Source organism: Pseudoliparis swirei, chromosome 15, assembly GCF_029220125.1.
Source record: "Pseudoliparis swirei isolate HS2019 ecotype Mariana Trench chromosome 15, NWPU_hadal_v1, whole genome shotgun sequence".
Classification (NCBI taxonomy): Eukaryota; Metazoa; Chordata; class Actinopteri; order Perciformes; family Liparidae; genus Pseudoliparis; species Pseudoliparis swirei.
The window spans coordinates 5,584,349-5,608,346 of record NC_079402.1 but is presented as its reverse complement, the minus strand read 5'-3'; the positions used below and the strand labels follow the sequence as shown (position 1 = coordinate 5,608,346).

Genomic DNA, 23,998 nt, shown 5'->3' with positions numbered 1-23,998 from the left:
ATTTTACTTTTGATTAAAGTATTTTACTCTATTTAATATTTTGTACAATCTGGACCTTGAGTCTAAAATAAAAGTTTGTATATATATATATATATATACTGTATATATAGCTAGATTTACAAACTACTAAGTCTACTACTAAGACTACTGCAGCTAATGTAAAGCATTGACAGTGTTTGTCCTGCAGTTTTTCATTATTGACGTGAGTTTCTTTTTTAAAGAAGATCTAAATTGCCATCGTTTATGTGCTGTGTTTGCATGACAATAATCCTGTATGGTAAATAATTAAGCCTTTACAATGTCACTAAAGTGATAAACACGGCCGTCACAAGATCCTAGAACCCTGAAATGGTCTCACCCAACAGTTAAAAGCCAAAGATATTCCATCTGCATTTACTTTAATTGTTGTTGATTGCATTTTACTCAATCAACTCCACTCAATTAACCAACTAATTGTCTCAGCACGACAATAACAACTTAAATGGAAATGTTTCTTTTGTGTCCGATATTGACAAGAAACAACGTGTTTATCTGGACTTAGTGTCGAGTGTTAGAATAGAATAGAATATACACTTTTATTAATCCCCAAGGGGAAATTAGTTCTCTGCATTTAACCCATCCTTAGTTATTAAGGAGCAGTGGGCTGCGGTGATGCGCCCGGGAAGCAACTGGGGGTTCAGTGCCTTGCTCAAGGACACTTCGACTTGCAACTAATGGGGAGAGCGGGGATCGAACCCACAACCCTGCGGTTGCAGGACGGCCCTCTTACCCCACTGAGCTAAAGCCTAAAGTCTGGCAGTTAATGCATTTGTACTTCAACTTTTTCCTCTCAGCTCTAATTTTACAATTCTTTTCATTTTTCTTCCAATATAAGTGGCCATAATTAACCCGGCAAGTGAAACACACTTTTTTTTCTTTCAAAAGTGCGCTTTAATTCAGAAAAAAGACAAAACACACATACCAGAGCCGGATTGTCGAGCAGCTTTGATGAGACCATTGAGGGTAAGCGTTCCAATCTCCCCCCCCCCCCCCCCAGACTCATTATCTTACTTCAAAAGAAAAAAAGCGCAGACGAGCCGTCACCGATCAGAGGACGGACAGCTGTCCGCGGACAAAGGCCAGAGTGTCTTTGTGGACGGACGCCTGCCAATCCAACTGGATGACTGCCTGATTTCTGCCGGCTTTCCAACTGCCCCCCCCCCCCCACCCCGTCTACCGCTCCATCCCGTTGAACGTGCTTCTCTGCCAGGTTCGCTTGCCCACCTGTCCGACTCCATTTCAACCCCTCCTTCTCTTCCGCCTGTTGAATCGGCTCTACAGGGCGACTTGAACGCTGTCAGTACAAATAGTCTTCTCACGTCCGGGGACATTTTCTCAAGGCGTCATAGAGTTTTCATAAAGTCTTGAGATTGCATGTGTTTTCAGAAATGCATTGATGCGATGCAACGATTATAATAATGTAGATGATGCTGAACTATCGTGTTCCCTGAAGGGTTGTTTGGGAGTTTTTCCTGATCCGATGTGAGGTTTTGGGACAGGGATGTCTATGTGTACAGATTGTAAAGCACTCCGAGACAAATTTGTAATTTGTGAAATTGGGCTATACAAATAAACTGAATTGAATTGAATTGTTTTCCATTTTTATAGCTTAAGCCAGTGGGTTCCCTCCTTTCGCTTTAATGCATGCGGTCGGCAAACAGCAACCACAGAATGCATTTTGTCTGTCGCCATCTTGGTTTTTTCGCTGTCGCCATCGGCGTGTATTTTGTTTTTTACCGCCATCATCTTTTTATGTTGTCTTTCAATCAACATCTTGGTTTTATTGGCCGTCGCCATCTTGGTTTATTGCAACCAGAAGTGAAGCGGGAGGGCGGAGCTAATGCAACCAAAGGTGCAAAAAATATATTTTTCAGAACAACAAAATGTTACAATGAACTTTTAGGAAGAAGAAAAAACACACACAGTGAAAGGGTTAAATTCAGTGGTAGAGACCTGTCAATCACAAAGTAGCCCCGCCCTGAAGCATACCCTGCTTTATGGTGTATTTACATCTAAATGGACTATAATCACTCCATGAACATCCTGCTGTAATGAACAAGACTTAAACTAGCGATTGACACCATATAACCATGAGAACAAGGGTCATTTTCTCATAGAGTCTATACTATTATTCAATTCAATTCAGTTTATTTGTATAGCCCAATTTCACAAATTACAAATTTGTGTCGGAGTGCTTTACAATCTGTACACATAGACATCCCTGCCCCAAAACCTCACATCGGATCAGGAAAAACTCCCAAATAACCCTTCAGGGGGAAAAAAGGGAAGAAACCTTCAGGAGAGCAACAGAGGAGGATCCCTCTCCAGGATGGACAGAACAATAGATGTAATGTGTACAGAAGGACAGATTTAGAGTGAAAATACATTCAATGAGTGTATTATCAAGATATCTAAGTCTAAATGCATCTTTTGTTGAATGCCTGTATAATACTAGTGGAGCCAGTCTATTGTCAGGACCAAACTACAGGCTACCTTGTCGTTGCCATGCAAACTCGTCTGACCAGCAACGTACCGTCACTTTCCTCAGAACAGGTGTATTGTATGCGACCCTCGTATTAAAGTCCATGAATAGAACCGATTGAGCTGTACATTTTCACATCCTTAACTGGTAAAGGAACGCAGCGCGTCCGTGCCCACGCAGTGCGGCGACGACGTGAAATCGGGTAAGCGGAAACAGCTGAGAGGCTGTGCCGAGGACACATTGCATCAGTGAACCCCCTTCCAAAAGGGACCCCCCCCCCCAGAGAAGATTTCTGGGTTAGGAAAGTGAGTGAATTCTTCCACAACAAAATTCATGTCTATTTTTTTCTCTCTCTCTCTTTCTCTCTCCTCCATGCGACTGCTTTCATAGACAGATATAAAAAGCGCTATCGCAAGAGACATGAATGTCAGTGGAAAGATCAGCAGATCAACCGATAGAAAGAACTCTACGGAGACACAGATCTGTGGGCTTATACTCAGTCCACCACAGAGAACAAGGCCTCTAACCCTCTCTGTTAGACTGTTCCTCTAATTGCAGGCGTTGGCTAATTAGGACGGGGCTATAGAAGCGGAGAACAACTCTTCCTAGAAGCAATACATTGAGTGTATTTACTCGAAAGACGCAGCGTTTAATTCTAACTTGCTTGACACTTGGCCACCGAGAAACCTAGTCAATGGAAATATTCAAATAATTGACTTCAGAAAGCTTTAATATGTTCATCTGACAGCAAAGATGAGGGGCTAATTACACTTGGCTCTTCTGTCAAATCATTAAATGGCAGATTAGAAAAAAACAATTCTGCTAAGAGTGAACAAGTCTGCACAACTTCAGCAGAAATGCTCTGAGAGAAAAAAAACATGTATTTAAAAAGCCTATCACAGGCTTGGTCGGCTTTTTACGTCTTCCTTTTATGTCACGTTGGGCTCGAACAGATGCTCTGCTGCAGGTACTTAGCCGTGGACTCAGATGGAGGTACATGAGTGACTCATCCTCCCTCATGCTTAACTGATAGACAAGCATTTGAATTGTGAGACTAATGCGCAAAGTGATAGCGAGTCTGTCCACTAATGAGGAAAAATGAGCACTCCATTGCTCTAGATCCACACGAACGTCTAACCTGGTTTTCCTTTCATTCCCTCCAGCCGCCGGAGTGAGGATGATTACAAACAGGACACCGGCAATCACAGAGGAAAAGAGGGAAATTGCTTTGTGAATTGCGAGTAATTTGTTTGGAGAAATATGGTCAAATTTTAAATGCAACTGCAGTTACGTGCTTCACTAAATCTTCCATTATCGAAAAATACGACTTAAAGCTGCAGTTGGTAACTTCCGTATCGGTAATGAGAATGTTTTGCTACAGCCGGCGCGAATTTTGCAAATCTTTTTTGGCGGACACTTGCAAATACATGTAGCAGCAGAGAAATGAAGATCAGTCGGAGGAAAATATGTTACGATACGTTTTGAATCAAAATCTACGACCCGATGTATAAATGTGGAGAATCATGAAAAGGGGAAGATTCATGCTGGGCAAAACATTGTGAAGGATTCGTATCGCACTGAAAGGTTGTTTTTCAAGAATCAAGACTTTTTTTAGAACTGAAATTCCAGCTTGGAGACGACAGGGGTGAGGGGTATATGACATGCTGCAGTAGATGTAACTTTCTTGTTTTAGCAACAGCTATGATCCCCGTCACTGGGAAAAGAAATTCAGAGACAGCAACACACCGATCACTCGGGGGCAAGCGAGCAGTGGCTCCAATGTGATGTTGCCCTCTGGGCTCGTACGCTGATCCAAACAGGGAGGCTGAGTCGTGGTGAAAAGTGGTGTAGAGCAGCGGGGCTTGTAACGGTAACAAGTGAAACAAGAAAGTCTCTAAAAATGGCAAGAGAGCTGTGTGAAACGAGGCGACTGTGGGTCAGTGGTTAGCAGGTCCATCTTTCAATCAGGGAGGTTCAATCCCCGCCCTAGTCGATTTGTCCTTGAGCAAGATATGTAACCCTGAATTGCTCCCTGTGGCTGTGTCTACGGTGTATGAATGTAACATGATTGTAAGTTGCTTTGGATAAAAGCGTTAGCTAAAATGAAATGTAATTTAATGAAACGCCCAAAAAAACCTCTTTAAAAATGGGATTTGGAAGAGAAAAAAAAGCAAGGTAGAAAGCAAGTGCATCACATGGAAATTGTGAAAGAATGAGGAGCTCAGCGCGGCTGACGGCATTTACCAGGCGAGCCCAGCGGGAGGCGGTGCGTCGCTACAGTTTAGCATTAGCGCCGCGCGTGGGGTTGCGCGGCGGAAGCCGGGGTCGAAGAGAAAAAAAAGGAGTCGTGGCTCTTTTTTCCAAAGGTAACTGTAATGTCTATATTGGTGATCTAACACCCTCATTAAGCATGGATCAAACGCCGGTGTGCAGGGGGGGGGAAAGCAGCGGCAACGGAACTGGAGTGCGGGATTAGCGGGATGAGCGAGATGTTCTCCGTGCACGTTTGAAGTCTCCCGCGCGACTAATTGTCGACCGAAGACGCAACGAGAAGTTCAGCCTCCCCGCTGAATTACAGGATACTCGCCCACCCTCGGCCCTCGGCTCGCCTCCGCCGTGTTGTGTTGCGTAAATGAACAATCTGATGCGGTGACCTTGCACCGTGGATCGAAAGGCAGGGAAGAAAAAGGCCCTCATGCCTTCAGAAGCAGCTCCAGGTTAAGGTTATACCTGCGTGCTTTAAAAAAAAAATGTTTCGGCAGAATAATGTAATAGTGTGTGCACCTTTTTAATTTCATAGTGTTACATCATGGCCTTTTGGCTGACGCAAGAAGCATCGCATTTCAGTCGCGAGGCCCGCTGTGAACAGCGATTACCAAACACCCCCCCCGCCACAAAATGCTTTCTTGTATCATAAATATTTGACACGCCTGATAAAGAATACACAGAGGTTTTTTTCCGAGTTTTTTGGTTTCCGATTGTGGATTTTACATACAGGTACACGCCCCACGTAAAAGAGCACCCATTGGTTAACGACACACAAAATAATAAAATGACCTGTTTGGGTTTGCTGATGAGCGATCTTGTGTGCTTATGAATAATTACTGTGAAGGTAGCATGGAGGGAGGAGGTCCCATTTAATGCTAGGTTGTTGTTGTTGTTGTTTTAACTAAGAAGGCAATCTTCGTTGTTTTTGTTGCCAAGTAGTTTCCATAAAACCCACATTGTACAGAACCTTACCCGGCTTAATGCAAGATAACATTGCACAGTAAATGTCGCTTTATTTCCGAGTACATGAGGATGGGATATCAAGGGGAATGTCGGCAGCATACAGATTACAAGCGTTACTGCGACATCTCGCATGTTTTTTTGCTTTTTTAATAGTAGACTGGTGTGTCGCGACAACGTGCATGATTCACCAATTTCAACAATCGTAAAAAAAAAATAGAATAGATTAACGCTGGCAGAGGACCAACTGCTAGGATCCTATTGGCAGAGAGCAGCGTCTGGCGGCCCTGTTTCCACACGTGCAGGTGACCAGAGTTTGAGTAATTTCCCTCTTTGTGCTGTAGCGAGTTATAATTGCGACTCGGCAGCATTGCGTAACCTATTGCGTAACCTATTGCATAAGTCGGTTAAAGGGCAGCAGCCCATTCAGGAGAAGTAGGGGCCATATCGTCGGTCCGCGTTTTCCCATCAGATGTCAGGCTTTCTCAGAAAATAGGCACAACATTAATTAATTCAAAGACAGCTATTTGCCGTGTGACATTATAGCAAGTGGATGAGATTGTAGTTTGGAAAAGGTCAGCAGCAGTAACAAAGGAAAGGCTGAGGAGAGGGGGTATAAAAAAAAAAGGGAAAATGGCCGCCAGGCAGAAATGACTTTTCAGGAAAAAGTTGGGTAAGATGAGACGGTACCGAGTCAATTAGGTCTCGGCAGAGCAGGCCCGGCATGTCAGATGTGAGATCTTGGGACAGGTGGTGTCGTATGTGTACAGAGTGCAAAGCCCTCGGAGGCAAAATCGTAATTTGTGGTATCGGGCTGTACAAAATAAACTGATGTCATCAAAGCATTGTCCAAAAAAGAGAAGATTTCTGCCTCTCTGTGTTACTTACTCACTGGGGCTCTGACCGCGAAAAGGGGCCGGGATATAAGGAATGAGAGGATGTGGATAGACGGCGGCGGATGATGCTCGACACATTGAGCAGAAGGAAAAGAAAACTGGAGCGAGAAGAAAGGAATTGTTCGCACACACACGACAACAAAAAACAATGGCAGCAAGGGTTAAACTTGTGGCGGGGCCACAAGATGGAATAGATGGAGGGGAAAAGGGATTGGCAAAAGTGTGAGAAAAAAAAAGTCACCGACTTTCAAGATCAGGTCAAATCGAGAGCGCCGCGAGAAAGGAAAATATCAAAAGCAGACTAGGGGGGGAGTGATACAGATAATCCGTGCTGTGGGAAGGTTGAAGTGACACAGGAAAATGAGGATTGCCAACTCACTAGGCCGACCACGCATCCCATGTCAGGGTTGGACCAGGGGGGGGGGGGCTGATGAAAGAACAATCATGTGGAGAGTTATAGTGATGGCTCGGGTTCCAAATGGTAGAAAAAGGTATGAGTGACACGCAGGAAGGGAATAAACAACACGCGCCCCCCCCCCTCCGGAGCCACTGGCAACGGCCATGCCATGCAGCTGAGATGGTGAAAGGTGTCGGGGAGCGGGAGTGCAGATGCTCCCCCCCCCCCCCTTCTCGCCGGAGTGATTTATGTCCATGCGGGAGCAACGGAATGTAAGGAACAAGATGTGAGCGCATTGCCGTGATGAACTCGGGACCGTCTGACTGATAGTTCCCGTCCCCCCTCCACCATGTTTTAGGGGGACGAGAGACAGCGGGACCGATAAGGCCGGAGAGAACGCATTCACAAGGATATGTATCTCTCAAGACACAAAATGGAGGAGAGAGAGAGAGAGAGAGAGAGAGAGAGCTTCGCCTCCATATGTTCACACCAACACACTTTCACTGCTTTTACTTTGCCACGTCGAGGCTTCATCCGTAAGAGAGCGGAGGCCCACGTGCCCCCGTGTTGACAGTAGCAATCCCCTCAGTGTATTGACTCAATTAGTAGATTGTGGAAAGCGGAGGAGGGGGGAGGGGGGGACACGCAAGGTGGATAACTGGGAGCCCGTAGTGCCGCTCCTCGACGACTCATTGTCCTGCTGAACAGTTAGAAACAGAAAAAACTCTGTAGAGTGATGCCGTTGGGTCTACATGCGGACATACAGGACATGCGTGTCTTTAGGTTCGTGTACGTACGTATGTATGGAGACGTCTGGCTCGGCGAAATGAGGTGACCTCTTTTTGACTTTTTTTATGTACTTTTTTTTTTATGTACTTTTTTTAATTTAATTTTTCCTGGTGGTTGGGTTGGGTTTGTTGTCTTGTTTGTATACGTTAACAAAAAGATGAACAACTATGGAAATAATAGTTACACTACATTTTTACTGCGTTATGTACCAAATATGTTCCAAATAATAATAAAAAAAGAAAACACCAAATACTCACAGACTAATTGGAGAGGGATACACACGCCCTACAAAACATGTTTGAGGGTGAAATACCTTTAAAAGGTAGGCCATGTATCTGGGATATTTACCTAAAACATTGTCAAAAAGAGACAAATATTTAATAAATGTACTTCTAGTGGCTGGCAAAAAGACTTTCACCAGAAAATGGTTAACACAAGAATGTTCTACTCTGAAAACATGGACGGATGTTACAGTGGACATTTACAACATGGAGATAACCTGGCAACTACAAACTGGAACAGTTTTTGACATATTGGGAAACATGGGCTACATACCTCATAGTCCTGATTTTATTTTTATAAACCAAATGCATGTGCAATAGAGAATAGATCACTCCCTAGTTATACATTGTTTTATGTCAGTTTTTTGTTTCATTCCATCTCTTTGTTGTTGTTTATCCTATGTTTTACACCGCTTGCTCTAAATATGTATACGTTAAATGAGCATCATCTTAAAATCTGCACATGCAATGTCAATTGTCTGGAAGGCATCTGTAAATTTCTAATTGATGCCTACTTTAAATAAATAATAAAATAAATGTAAAAACTAATTTAAAAAATACATCGATGTAACCTTTTGTAAAGGAAATAAAAGGGAAGTATGTCAATATTTCAGTAATTATTGATGCTTTCGATGACATGTATTTTTTTAGTAATATTTACAGAATGTTATAAACGCATCAACAACAAAAAATCCGCTAATGGCCGGATTTACGTCACCTGGCTGTGCCAGATTATCCTCCTGTCGTTATAGTTTAAGGAGTTGGTAAATCTGAATCAATCAACCTACTGGAGATCATTTCTATATATATATATTATTTATTTTAGGTACATATGTATATCGAGTCATTTCCCTCATTCTCCTCGTCAGAATTCTCATAAAATGACTGGGTCTATTCCTGTTATGCCCAAAAGGACAACACTTAAACTCAATGTTTTTATTACAGCTTTTTATTTCTTTGTTCACAATTCCTCGGCACTTGTCTAAGAATAACAGATAATTCCAGAACCTTATTTTCCCTGAGCTGTTAAACCTCTGCTGGCTCTGTAATGTTGATGTGGCCCTTGCCCCTCTTAGTATGGCTTAATTCCTCCTTTATTTGGCTCACAGATAAAAGATTAACAAAAGAGCCAGCTACATTACTAAGTTCAAGCAAGTCAAGATAAAAGGCTAACACAAAGATTTCAATGGTACAAGGCAGGCTTGCTTCTAGCTTTCACTGAGGTAGCTTGTGTGGCGGGGTCCCTTAGAGCAGGGGTCCCCAACCCCAGGGCCGCGGCCCGGTACCGGTCCAAGGCTTGGTTGGAACCGGGCCGCGGAAAAAAAGTGAATAAATAAAGTTTTTTTTTTTTTTTTTGTAATCAGTCGGCAAAATATCTTATTTTGAAAAAGGACCGGATCCACCCGTGTGTACGTCTGAGCCGCGTTCAGGAGTCTTAAAGTTCGGGTTTATCGCTGCAGGCGAGTCTCACGCGCCGAACCCTCTGCTGGCGGCACATTTCAGTGACAAAGAATCTTAAAACATATTCAACCTGCTCAATGAATTCTGTCACTTCAGGGAAATGACAACTGTTTTCAAGTTGGCCGATAAAGTCGCTGCTGTGTGGGCGAGTGAACAGCGGAATATTCTACATGTTTCAGACGTTGACCGGGTGGAAGAGGCTTTTAAAAAAGTTTGAGCGGTAAAGAATAGACCTGCAACCCATGTAAACAAACCCACCCGGTGAATCGAGCCCGTCCGAGCTAGAAGAAAATTAGTTCGAGATGCAAATGATGGTGGCCTTAAGGGACATTTCACACAATAACTCTGCCGGTGTTCTAATGACAGCGACCAGAACTCGGTGAGGAGCAGCGTACCAAACACACGTCTGTGTCGCCGTCTCCATTAGCGGCTCCTTGCAGGTAAACAAGCGCACGGCTCACACTAATTCGGCGTAATGATGAGTTGTAGTTTTGTCACTTTATGCCCTTCGTATAATTGTATGACGTCATATTTATTATGTCATTTATATTGCCGGTCCGTGAAAATAATTTCTGACACGGAACCGGTCCGTGGCTCAAAAAAGGTTGGGGACCGCTGCTTTAGAGAGTAAGCGGGAAGGGGTGCGCTGGGGGGGGTCACCTTTTAAAAGATACCGTCTATATGAGCAATATGAGTGTGAAATTGTTCCAATCCAACTGACATGGGACACCGGGAATGAAAATGAGTGTTGGGAATGACGATCATCCATGTCATCCCTTGTGACGTGACAGAGAGGAAGGCAACCAATCAGCTGGTGTTGTTTATCTCCACCTAGAACAGCACCACCCCCTTTTATTTCCTCGTCTAATATCATATAACTATTGGCATGAACGGTTCTCTACCACACGATGGTAACGCATGCATGTATTTTTCGTAATCCAGAAGTCCTTATTAATTACTATTTTCAATCATGTATTAATTAAAACAATCCTCATTTTACAAAGGATATCAACATGTAATCCATATCCATCCCTGTGTCTTTTTTCAGTCATTGAGAATATTAATATTAATTGCAACTCATGTAATTTTCATATGTATATAATTCCCTTTAGCAGTTCTCGCCTGCTGTGTATTAACTAATTAACTCATTATTTACATTACAGGTGGATGGTAACAGGAATATAAACACCTGTACGAGCTTATGAAATCCAAACCAACCCAAAGGCAAATAAGTGTTGTGTGAATCTTCCTTTTTTTGTTGGTATTGCAATAAAAAAAAAAGTAAAATCCTATTTGTGAGAAATATGTGTGATGTTCCCCGAATGGATTATGCTAGCCTCGATGCATTCAATGCATATTGCTGTCAGGCGGTGCTTTATGTTTTGATCTGTAAACATTGCACACATTTTGTTTACTTGACAGCACGGCGTGTTGAGTTGAAGCCACAAAAGATTCGTAAAATGCGATAATGTGAAACGCAGATCATTCAAATGCAGGGTTGCTTGTACAGTACGAATTCTATTTGTTAAAAATTAACCGCAGCATCCTCTTTTTTTCCCCCTCCATCCAAGATCACATTCAATGTTGTTTTACATTATTTTTATTAATCCAACTAACATAAAAAAGCACTGCAGGCTGAAAGGATGCACTCAAAGCATATATGGGGCCAGACAGGGTAAATAACAACACAACGGTAGCTGTGATCGGTGGTTCCTCTTCCCAGTCCTGCAAGTATAACCTATTACCAGGCGACCTTCCTCCAGGACAGCCAGACGGCCAGTAACAGAAATGGAAAATCATTTGAGGTATAGAGTCCTCCTCCTCCACCTCGTTGTTTAAACTTCTGTTTTTATCGCCATGCCTCTCTCGAGAGCCTGCCAGAAATCCATTTGATGGAAATGCCGAGAGAACCTTGGAACTGGATTTAGTGTGAGTGCTGGTAATGTGAAAATATATAGAGAGCTTAACCAAAATATGTATTATGGCGGTTGGGTTACAGATTCTGATGCTGGTCTAGCCAATCAGCCAGGTGGGCTGAGCCCTTCCTTTGCTCCCTGTAACAACTGTACCGGTTCATCAATAATAAGTAAGATATAGCTCGGACAACCTGCATAAAAGCATCAGTAGAAAAAAAAATGTTTAACCAAGAGTGATGCAATATGTCTGGTTGAGTGTGGTAGCTGAAAGCAAAAGGAGAAGAGTAGTATTCCCCTATTGATTCAGTCTCTAAAAACTGTTTTGAAGAATTTCACTTGCCAGTGTACAAAACATTACAAGGGATTCTCACTCCTTTCGGGACTATCAAACACTTCTTTCTGTGTATGTCACAAAATGTGAATTTCTTCTTTTTTATATCCCTGTGTGGGATGGCCAATGAAAGTATGCATTTTAGTTTGTGTGACTATCAATTAAGGCAGTGAGTCTCTTCAGCAAGTCAGCGTAAAAAAAAAGGGACACGTATCAGAAAAAGGATGTGTGGTTGGGGTACGATGGGCATTGTCATCAGCTCAGGGGAAGCTCTATTCAGTGACACGTCTCTTTTAGCATTCTGATCCGTTGTCCGGAAGTGAATCTAACCGCCGTGCAGCTATTGTCCCGACACAGTACTGCTCATCAAAGATTGAATAGCAGTGGAGCAAAAACACACAAAGCACAAAGCCAGTGGTACCCAAGCACACAAAAAACAAGTACCTAAACAAGCACAAATGTCTCATCATAAACAGCATTGCTGAGGCTCAAGATTATCCATAATAGGAAATACAATCAGTCTGATTTATGTGTCTGTCTGTGCAGTTTGCGGCAAAACAAACTCAGCAGAGATTAAGGTTTAAGCGAATATACAAACAAGGATCTGAAAACAGCAGCTATCTTGTTCTACACAAAGTGATGCTAAACCACTTCTGGAATAATCCATTGGTACGCAGTGTTTACCAAACCTGCTGTGTCAGGCTATGTAATCAAGTATTCAGATTAATTATCTATCAAAGCAGTGTAAATAATTACCTCCGGTCGCAGCAGAAAACAGAGTTTTGTTTAGGAGGGGTGGCGGTGGTGTGGGTCATACCTCGCATTCTCGGGAGCCTGAGATGGTATAGGTGCAGGGTCCGGTCCCATTCACAAGCACGTCCATGGCCTCAGAGTTGGTGGGCTTGTAGTCCACATAGTACTCCTGAAGTGGAGAGCTCAGGGTGCGCTCCGTCTCTCTAGCCTTCTTGCGGCGTTTGCGGGCTGCTGCCGAATGCTCCTGCAGCTGCTTGACGCTGCTGGGGTAGCGCTTCCAAGACACGTAGATTACCAATAGGATCATCGCGACGGATAGAAAAAGGGCAACGCTTCCAGCCACAATCTTGTGGAAGGACACAGGCTCCAAGTCTTGCTCCGGGGGAAGTGCCCCAGCTGGGGTAACAGCTGACAATGTGGCACCCCTGATAGATCCCTCTCCTCTCTTTCCAGAACCAGTAGGTGAAGCCCGAATGGCTGGTCGGCGTTCAGTCTGCAGAGGGTCTCTGGATGGGGTTGGAGGGATATTCAGGGTGAGCGTTGTCCCTGGGTTTGATTGGCAAACACCAAAAGCTTCGACAGCATCCATCACTTTCTCACCCTGGGCTTTCTTGGGGGAGGCGCAGATCATTGTGGTCTCCTTTGCCCCTCTGAAGTTTCTCAGCCAGCCCACCAGAGGGCAGATAGCCGGGCCACAGTCCCATACATTCCCAGCTAAGCTTATTGTAGTCAAAGAGATCCAGGCATCAACCACCTCCTGGGAGACATTGGTCAGCTTGTTGGAGTCCAGGTTAAGGGTCTGCAGGTTAGGAAGGCATTGGTAAACAACGGCATCCACTTCCATCAGATCATTTCCAGACAGATCCAGTTTCTGGATGGAGGCCCAGGTCCAGGTAAGACCCTGGTTCATTGAGCGAATTCGATTCCATTGCAAATAAAGTGCCCGCAGATTGTAGAGGCGAGGGAAGTGGGAGAAATTGATCTTCGAGAACTGGTTATGCTCCAAATGCAGCTCAGTGAGCTTGACTAGGCCAGAAAATGCATTCCGGGTGATACTGCGTAAGCGGTTGTAACCCAGATCCAGGAACTCGAGATTTCTGCAATCTTGGAACAGACGCATCGGGACGGTTTTGAGAGAATTTGAGCGTATGTGGAGGCTGAGGAGCTTCCGTAGTCCCTGGAACTGCCCAGGCTGCAAGGACTGCAGCTTGTTGTACGACAGGTCCAGGTTACGCAAATTGGGGACAGGGTGGAATGTGGTGTTGTGGAGCGACGTGATCTTGTTTGAACTCAGGATCAGCTCTTTGAGCCTGCGGACACCCTGAAAGGCCAATACATCCACAGTGGCAATGTAATTGTGGTCCAAGTAGAGCCAGATGAGGTGGTTGAGGCCTACGAACTGGCCGGCGCGAAGACTGACGAGGCTGTTGTAGCGCAAAGAGAGGCCTTCACAGCCTCCGGAGAGGTTCTTGGGGACATCGCGGAAGGCGCTTGACTCACAATAGACAATTTTGCCATCACAGCGACAGCTCTTGGGGCATGGGCGCTCACTCAAAGTTGGATTTGCTGCCAGCCACACCTGCATCAGGAGTTGGACCACTAGCCAGCGACGCCGCAAAGCAGAGCCTACAGGAAGGGGAAGGGAGGGGAGGAAAATAGCAAAGGAGAAAAAAAAGAAGGTAAGTAGATGGACTTATTGCAGAAACCGTAACCTAGCATTTATAATTTTTCTCAGGTAAAAGAATGCATTATACAAATGCAGTAGCTTGTTTTTTTTCTGTGAAAAAAAAAAGACAATAGCTTTTATACACCAGATGTGATGGCATCACTTAATGATTTGTTATAGGCTCATTGAGTCTGTTGACCTTTTTATACAATACACATTTGCACATACATTAGCATAACCTGTGACAAATAGCTTTTGTTTCTTGCGTCATACTTGTCATGTGTTTTGTATTGTTGTTAGTATAGTAGTTTATATTTGAATCACACACATTTAGATAACTTCTTTACAGACACTTTAGATAAGTTGGCCTTATCTATAATTGCTGGAGGGACATATTGTCCGGCTGGAGCTCTTAAATACAGGAAGTGGCCAAAGAAAAAGTACGAAGTGTGGCCAGATTATAGGGGGATTGTGTTTTCTAGTTTAGAGATTTTAGTTCAACTAATTATACATTAGTTTTAGTTTATTGCTGAAATGTTTCTATATATTGATATAAAGTTATCTGTTCTCTTGAGCTTTATTTGTATTTTGGTTAGTCTTTGTGTTACCCATTTGTTTAGGCCGATGATGCCATTATATATGTTACCCTTTGAGTCCAGATTTTTTCAGTCTTCGGTCAGTTTTTTCTGTTGATTTAGAATAACTTTATGTTAAGTTGTTTCAGCCGGAGTGTAGTTCTGTTTAGTTGACCCCTCTTAAGAGCTCATACCTTATTTACCCTTTTTTTAAATGTTTGTTGGCTTCATTTTGAGGTAAATATACCCTATAAAAAATCCATTTGTTATTCATCATGCCCGCCAGCTCCACCCCTCACACTAGAGGAAGGAAGACTCTTCCAGATGCTGATTTATGTGGAGTTGTCAAAATTTAACAATGAGGTCCACTTGTCAGGGTCACTTAGGATTTTTTTATCTGCAAAAATGGTTGTCAGTTCAATATTTACAGTTTCCATTTGTTCTTTTTCTTGTTACCCCCCTATTTCCATTGAACTGTCAAAGCAATGTTGTAACTCAACCTGATGACTCGAAGGTTGAAACGTACATTGTTCACACCTCCCCCCCATGCGGACCCTCGCGCACAATCCCTACAACACAACCTTTATAACACCTAAGGTTGCACTGGTCACATCACATTCTACAATTGAGGAGAATGTCTTTACAGTAAGTCATCAAACCTGGTGCCGTCCAACCACCAGTGTCTGCAGCTGCCGTGACGGCAACATTTATCCACACCAAATGTTGAGTCTTTATAAACTGAAATAACGAATATCGAAGAAACTATCTATAAAAAAACATGTATTTAGGGGAACTAAGGAGGACATTTGTCTCAAGGTACTTTGATCGGTCAAACGATCAGGTCCCTTGAGTAGATATTTAAAGATCCTTGGAATTATACACCTATCAATCAGTCTTCATCCGGTCCTTTGTTATAATTTGTCTCCACAGGTGATTGTTACCTTTGACAAAAGGTATGGGGGATGGTATGCAATATATCTTTACAGGACAGAAGATGATTTACATAGTCCCTTTACATAGTGTCAAAGATAATATAACAAAGAAGATAAGAAATTCACATTACACTGCATATATGTTTGTACAACACAACCACAGTGCAACTTCTGTGTAGATTGGAGCAAAGAACGAGTTGTAAGAGTAATACAGATGAACACCGGGTAGAAAGAAAGCGAGACTCTGGAATTGCTTTGAATATCTTTCACACACATTTGAATACTTTTAGAACAAGACACTCTGGATTCCCAGTTTCAACAATCTGAATCAAGTCTCTGATACCGTCTTGAGGTCAGATGACGAGCGGGTATTGTCTGAAGGGACAGCGGCTTGTCTGACACCAATTTGTTCCACATGATAGTGGAAATATATTCAGGCATAGGTCTACAGCATGATGTTGTGCACCGACAGATATGCTAGAGAGGTTCATGTCATTTATGTTCGCTTTCTCTCATTCCAGGCTTCCTGATTGTTTTCACCTGTCATCACACCTGTCTCCTATGCTCATCAGTGTCAGCCCCGCCCCTGATTGGTCCCACCTGTGTCTTGTTACCATGTGCTTAAATTCCCCTGTCTCCCAGTGTTCCTTGTCAGTTCGTCTGGTCTTTTGCCATGATCAGGTCGGGTTATGTTGGGCTCTTGAAAAGTTTTTGATCCCTCACTACGTGAGCGCTTTCATTTGTTCACTGCAGAACCGAAAAATAAAGTACTTACAAATACTTTATCTCTGTCTCCCGGTCGTGCAATTGGGTCCTACTTCCTAAGTGTCTGAGATCGTAACAGAACGAACTGACCACATTATGGACCCAGCCGACCCAAGAACGCTCACGCCGCTCTGTCGGTACAGGGCGTGACGATTTTTCATCACGAGGAAAAACTGGACAAAGTCAGCCGGAAATACAAGAGCTGAGAGGACGCCAGGCCGGGGTTCAGGAAGAATTATCTACACAGATGCAACAACTGGTTGCCCAAATGAATAATTTTTCACTCATCAACAGACTGCTCCTGCGGTGACGTCATGCACAGCTGAGAATTTGCCTGTCAATACTCCAACTGACGACCCAGGTCAGGCTGTTTCCTCCCGTTACGGCTGGCTCTTCCGGAGAGATTTTCCGGAGACTCTTCGAATTGCAGAGCCTTTCTGGTACAGTGTGATCTGCATTTTCAACACAACCCAGCAGCTTTTATCTGAGCATGGTAAAGTGGCGTTTATTGTGTCTCATTTAACGGGAAGAGCTGCAGCCTGGGCTACTGCAGAATGGTCTAGAGACACCGAACTATGTTACTCATTGGCCGATTTCATAGAGACTATGAGGCGCATTTTGACCACTCATCGCCTGCTACGGAGGCCAGCAGAAGACTGTTTCAAATACGTCAGCTCAACCGTCAGGTGGTTGATTATGCCATCGAGTTTCGTACAGCAGCAGCGGACAGCGGATGGAATGTTCCGCTCGTGACGCCTTCATGACAGGACTGAACCGATAAAGGACCAGCTGGCTCCACTGGAGACACCGGATCTGGAATCCCTCATCGCTGTGGCCATCCGGATCGATAACCGTCTTCGAAAGAGAGCGGACATAGGCGCCGACGCAACCGAGATGTTATTCCCAGCTTCCAGAATTCGCCTCGGAGGGTCGCGCCGCCAGCGGAGGATTTCCAGCTCATGTTACCGGACCATCAGAGGACTACACTTCCGAATGGCTCCGGTGAACCCATGCAGCTTGGAAGAACCAGGCTTTCTGTGGAGGAGAGGCAGCGCTCGTCACGGAGGGTTGCTGTTTCTACTGCGGCCAGCCGGGTCATCAACTCGCTTCATGCCGGGAAAGATCGTGCTCACCAGTCAAAAGGAGGGCGCTGGTGAGCAAGTTTCCGCAGACTTCCTCCTCGACCTGTTACTCAGGTAGACATTTGTATTAACAATCAGACCATTGACCAGGGTGTGTTAATAGACTCAGGGGCGGACGAAAGCCTTATAGACTGGGGCCTAGTCAAACAGCTAAAAATAAAACTGTCCCGCTATCTCATCCTGTTAGTGCCAGTGCCTTAGACGGCCGCTTGTTGTTCACAGTTACCCATTGCACTGAGCCCATACGGATTACTATAAATAAGGACCATACCGAGAACATGCAATTTCATATTTTGAGTCGACTCAGCACCCGATTATTTTGGGGTTTCCTTGGCTGAAGATCCACAATCCTCACATAGACTGGCCTTCAGGAAAGTTAAGGAATGGGGAGAGGATTGTAAGGGCAGGTGTAAACTTCGCAACCTGTTAATGCAACAACAGACTCTAGTAGGATCATTATAGAACACCCTGACTATGCTGATCTACACAAGGTACCTTGCTGTTACCATGACTTAAAAAAGCGTTTAACAAGTCTAAAGCCTTGTCGCTACCTCCTCACCGAGATTTTGACTGTCCCATTGATCTCTTACGGAGCCCCCATTCCCAAGGGAGACTTTACTCGATTTCGAGACCTGAGAGAACAGCAATGGATGAATACATCTCCTCTTCACTCAAATCAGGGATTATCCGTCCTTCATCGTCTCCAGCCGGAGCGGGATTCTTTGTGGGAAAGAAAGACGGGTCTCTGAGACCTTGCATAGACTACAGTCCACTAAATGACATTACGGTGAAGAACCGCTATCCTCTGCCACTCATGTCATCTGCTTTTGAACTGCTTCAAACGGCCAAGATATTCACCAAGTTGGATTTAAGAAATGCATATCACTTGGTTAGAATAAAACAAGGGATGAGTGGAAGACTGGATTCAACACTCAGAATGGTCACTATGAGTACTTGGTAATGCCTTTTGGACTGTGCAATGCACCTGTTTTCAAGCTTTTGTGAATGAGGTTTTGGGAATTCTTGAATATTTCAGTGTTTGTGTATCTGGATGACATACTGATTTTCTCCCCAGACGCTAAATCTCATGTTAACCATGTCCGCCAAGTTTTGCAGAAACTACTGGATAATCAGCTATATGTCAAGGCAGAGAAGTGCGAGTTCCACACAGAAGAGGTGTCTTTCTTAGGATACATAGTCTCACCTAATCATATCCAAATGGATCCTGCGAAAGTCAGTGCAGTATCCCAGTGGCCCACACCAGACTCCAGGAAAAAGGTTCAGCAGTTCCTAGGATTTGCTAACTTCTATAGGAAGTTTATTAGGAATTTCAGTTCTGTTGCTGCTCCTCTGCATGTTCTGACTTCTCCTAAGGTTCCCTTCAAGTGGACCCCCCAGGCGGATCTTGCTTTCAAACTTCTCAGAGATAGATTCACCTCAGCTCCCATACTCACCATTCCAGATCCCCAGCGCCAGTTTATGGTCGAGGTGGATGCTTCCAATGAGGGAATTGGAGGAGTACTGTCTCAACGTTCTGCAGAAGACAACAAGATGCATCCATGTGCTTACCTGTCGCGGAAGTTGACAACGGCAGAGCGGAATTATGACGTGGGAAACAAGGAATTGTTAGCTGTAAAAGCTGCCCTCGAGGAATGGAGACACTGGCTAGAGGGTGCAGAGCAACCGTTTTAGTCTGGACAGATCACAAGAATCTAGAATATATAAGAAAGGCTAAGCGTCTCAACTCCCGTCAGGCCAGGTGGACACTTTTCTTTAGTAGATTCAACTTCACACTCTCTTTTCGTCGGGTCTCAGAATCAAAACCCGATGCTTTGTCTCGTCTTTACGATCCCGAACCACTTGCGGTAGAGCCCAAGACCATCCTTCCACTTAACCGGGTGATCGGAGCCTTTTCCTGGCAAGTGGAGTCAGACGTTAAAGAGGCAAATGTCATGAATCCAGCGCCTAGCGAGTGTCCCAACAATCTGCTGTTTGTTCCTGAGGCTCTTCACTCCAAGGTCATCCACTGGGCTCACTCATCTGTGCTTTCGTGCCATCCGGGAGTAGCAAGAACAATGTTCAGGATTCAACAACGTTTCTGGTGGCCATCCATGAAGAAAAATGTGGCCGAGTATGTAGCGGCTTGTCCGGTGTGTGCGTGTAATAAGACCTCAGGTCAAGTTAAGATGGGCTTGCTCCAGCCGCTGCCGATTCCCCATCGTCCTTGGTCACACATTTCGATGGATTTTGTGACAGGATTTCCCTCATCCAGAGGCAAGACTACGGTTCTAACAGTGGTTGATCGATTTTCAAAGATGGCTCACTTCATCCCATTGACCAAGCTTCCCTCTGCCAAAGTCACCGCAGAGGTCATGATGAATCACGTATTCAGGATCCATGGATTCCCTAATGACATTGTTTCCGACAGGGGTCCACAATTCATTTCCGCCTTCTGGAAAGAGTTTTGTCGACTCATAGGTGCCACCGTCAGCCTGTCATCAGGATATCACCCTCAGTCAAATGGACAGTCGGAGCGTCTGAACCAAGAACTAGAGACTACGCTCGTTGTCCCGTCTCCCGGAACCAGACCACCTGGAGTGACCACCCCACATGGGCCGAGGTTGCCCACAATACCACTCTTCCGGCGGCCACAGGTCTCTCTCCATTCCATTGTGTCAATGGTTTCCAGCCTCCACTTTTCCCTAACAACGAGGAAGAGGTGATGGTTCCATCGGCACATGCCATGATCAGACGTTGTCGCAGAGTTTGGGCTGGTGCTCGCCAGTCTCTTCTCCAGTTCAGCTCGGATGAAGGCTGCGGCGGACGCCATCGCAGGGTCGCCCTCCTACAGTCCAGGCCAAAAGGTTTGGCTCTCTACCAAAGACTTACCACTCCATGTCGCCTCAAAGAAACTGGCTCCGAGATTTGTGGGTCCGTTTCCAGTGTCCAGAGTCATCAACCCGCGGGCATGATGCGCTTGCAACTCCCAGGACCTTGAGAGTGCACCCAACGTTTCACGTTAGTAAATCAAGCCGGTGTGTGAGAGCACACTTGTTCCCGCCTCAAGCCCCTCCACCGCCCAGTTCTTTGAAGGGGTGACGTTTACAAGGTCCGTAAGCTACTGGAGGTCCGTAATAGGGAGGGCAAGCAATTCCTGGTAGACTGGAAGGGTTACGGTCCTGAGGCTAGAAGCTGGATAGCTGCTTCATTTATCGTAGACAAGACTCTTATCCACGACTTTTACAATCAGCCTGGGCCATCAGGAGTTGGCCCTAGAGGGGGTACTGTTGTGCACCGACAGATATGCTAGAGAGGTTCATGTCATTTATGTTCGCTTTCTCTCATTCCAGGCTTCCTGATTGTTTTCACCTGTCATCACACCTGTCTCCTATGCTCATCAGTGTCAGCCCGCCCTGATTGGTCCCACCTGTGTCTTGTTACCATGTGCTTAAATTCCCCTGTCTCCCAGTGTTCCTTGTCAGTTCGTCTGGTCTTTTGCCATGATCAGGTCGGGTTATGTTGGGCTCTTGAAAAGTTTTGATCCCTACGTGAGCGCTCCCACGGGCGCTTTCATTTTGTTCACTGCAGAACCGAAAAATAAAGTACTTACAAATACTTTATCTCTGTCTCCCGGGTCGTGCAATTGGGTCCTACTTCCTAAGTGTCTGAGATCGTAACACATGACTTGTTTGGGCCCAGAGGATTCATGGTTTTACTGTGACTAAAAACTCTTGAGAATCACTTGTACATTACAATTGACTATACTATTGTATTGGTTTATTTTAAAGCAATAGCAGCTATGAGATAATAAAAAAAATTATTGGTTCTTTGGTCAATTGCCGATTTAATTTGGTCATAAAAGTCTTTTTTCAATCACAAAAACCTAATGTAATGTGCACCCTGCATGTTTACAATGAATCCACACCGACAACCAGTGTTGAGGCGAAGCATCTCGCAATTTGCTCAGTCATATCTGCGTCTGTGTTTGTATTCAGTCATCCCATAAGCAGGCATTGCACCAATGGCGGAGGCAGATAATTTGTGAAAAGGCAAGCGCGTACAGAGCAAATTAACAGTCAAGAGCTGGTGGTTGTGTATGAAATCCCGGAGGCGTTTTTCAATTCAAAACTCCAGCCATTTCAAGTATAACCAAAACGGAAGCAGCACAGGTTCAGCATGACTCATCGATTCTCCTTCCCACTGGTTGAGATTGAAAAAAATCACTATAAACCCTATGGAATTACACAACTCATCTGTGCTGCAGAAAGCAACTAACTGAATGCCAAAATGTGTCTGTGGAGAATTAATACTTTTCTATGATGTCAATTTCTTAATTGTGTGTGCATGTATGTGGGCGTGTTTAATCCGTCCTGTGGGAGCGTTGATCTGTTTGGGGATACATTGCTTTTCCATAACGAAAGTCATTACATTTTATGGTGAGGACTTGCTTTAAGGTTGGGGTATGGCTCGAGGTGAGGTTAGGTTTAGGGTAAGAGTGAGGAAAAAGCTGGTGCCTGCTGTGGTTATTCTTTCTTATTCATTGAATGTGTTGTTACTCTGTCATGATTCCTTCTGTACACATGACATATATTGCTTCTATCCATCCTGGAGAGGGATCCTCCTCTGATGCTCTCCTGAAGGTTTCTACCATTTGTTTCCTCCCTGAAAGTTTATTTTATATTTTTGGGGAGTTTTTCCTGATCCGATGTGAGGTCCTGGGACAGGGATGTCTTATGTTGACAGACTTTAAAGCCCTCTGAGGCAAATTCCTAATTTGTGGTCTCGGACTTTACAAAATGAACTGAATTGAATTGAAAGTTATGGTAATTCTTCAGATAATGGCAGTAAGTCAATATAATGTGACCCAAAAGCCATGTGACGTGTGTGTGTCTGTGTGTGTGTGCGGCTCGGCTTCAAATAATATTTTTTTTAAAGTGAAGAACAAGTGGTCAGTAGCTTCCCGTGATATCGCTCCTTGTTCTGAGGTGAGACAGAGCTGTTTCCATTGAAATCGTTCCCCTTTACAGAGCCGCTAATGACGTGTCATTAAGATACATTGATTTCCCCTTGAGGGAATGGTATGGTGGGGGGGGGGGAGAGATTCACTACTTATGTGTGTTTCTCAAGGCAATATCATCAAGCGTGGACTTTATTAACCACTATCGCAGTGATGAGAGATTAATGTCGCGCTGTAATTAGCTTATATGACACACAAAAGTGATCGTGGCGCGTTGACGACGAGCTACAAAAACGTGGAAGAGTTGTTTGGATTTTTCCAGTGTTTTTTTTCTCCGTAATCTTTTCAGGATTTGTCAGAAATAATTCCCTGACACCGAGTCATCACGGAGCATATGCTATCTAACATAGCCATTCCGCTCCTTGCCAAGCATCTGCTGATCCCATATGGGTGTTGACTGAGAGTGGGACTCAGAGAGAGAGAGAGAGTCACACTTACAGTTTGTTTATCAGAGGAATCTTTCATCTTTCCTTACAGACGGAGGGAACCATGGAACTGTACAGATAATCTGCGCTCACTATTGATTATAACAATTTGTTTGTTTATTTACACGGCAGTTTTTTTTCGAGATGTCGCTTCAACTAATTTGCCAACAACGCTGTGCCTCAAAGGCGCAAAAAAAGAGAGAAAAAAAAAAGGTTGTCACGCCAGACGAATGCCAATATAGAACAATGCCCATGTGTAATGTTCCAGCGGCATTTGAAAGCAATTTTAACCGTGGAACAAAACGTGTGTTTGCCCGTTAAACATGCTTTCAAAAAAATTTTCGCGCCTGACTATCGAGTCCCGAGAGGCTGCGGAAACAGACCCCTCTTGCTTTTATTTCCTGTGTGCATAATAGGCTCGCTTCATTAGGAGTGACTCTCCGCCATCTCTTTCAGATTGAACCTGCCTCACACCCCCCCCCCCCACATACACACACACCCCCCCACTGACACTGCATGCGGTTTAAAGAGTGCTCCGTGCGCTAATGCCTCAGTAAGCCATCTCCTTCCCCTTCTACTCCTCTAATCTTATTCACAAAGGAGGCACAAGTCACCCTCTGAGCTGTCACTTGTCGGGGGGGTTTGTGTCTCCATTACTTCTTACCTGATGCACCTCTCACCACGACGCCGTTCCCATGCGGGATCTAGTAAGATGAATAATTTCCTCCCTCGTTCTGCTCTCCGTCTCCCTTATTTTATTTATTTTTAAATCCGCTAGTTATTCACGACCTTGAACCCACGCAGCCTGTCAGGCCGCTGCTGTGATGTGATGTCGATGCCTTATGCATCTTCCGTCGTGGCCTTTTTCACTTTTCCCTTGCCCGATTTTTTTATTTTCGCCCT

General features: G+C 44.5%; 1 protein-coding gene across 1 annotated transcript in view; it reads right to left on the bottom strand.

Annotated features, from left to right (window-relative positions):
* LOC130205664 (leucine-rich repeat transmembrane neuronal protein 4) overlaps positions 1-23,998 on the bottom strand; it is a 199,871-nt gene that overhangs the window by 102,946 nt on the left and 72,927 nt on the right. The window contains exon 3 of the mRNA XM_056433164.1: positions 12,638-14,199. Within this exon, the coding sequence (XP_056289139.1) occupies positions 12,638-14,199 (1,562 nt within the window). The remainder of the gene's footprint in view (positions 1-12,637; positions 14,200-23,998) is intronic.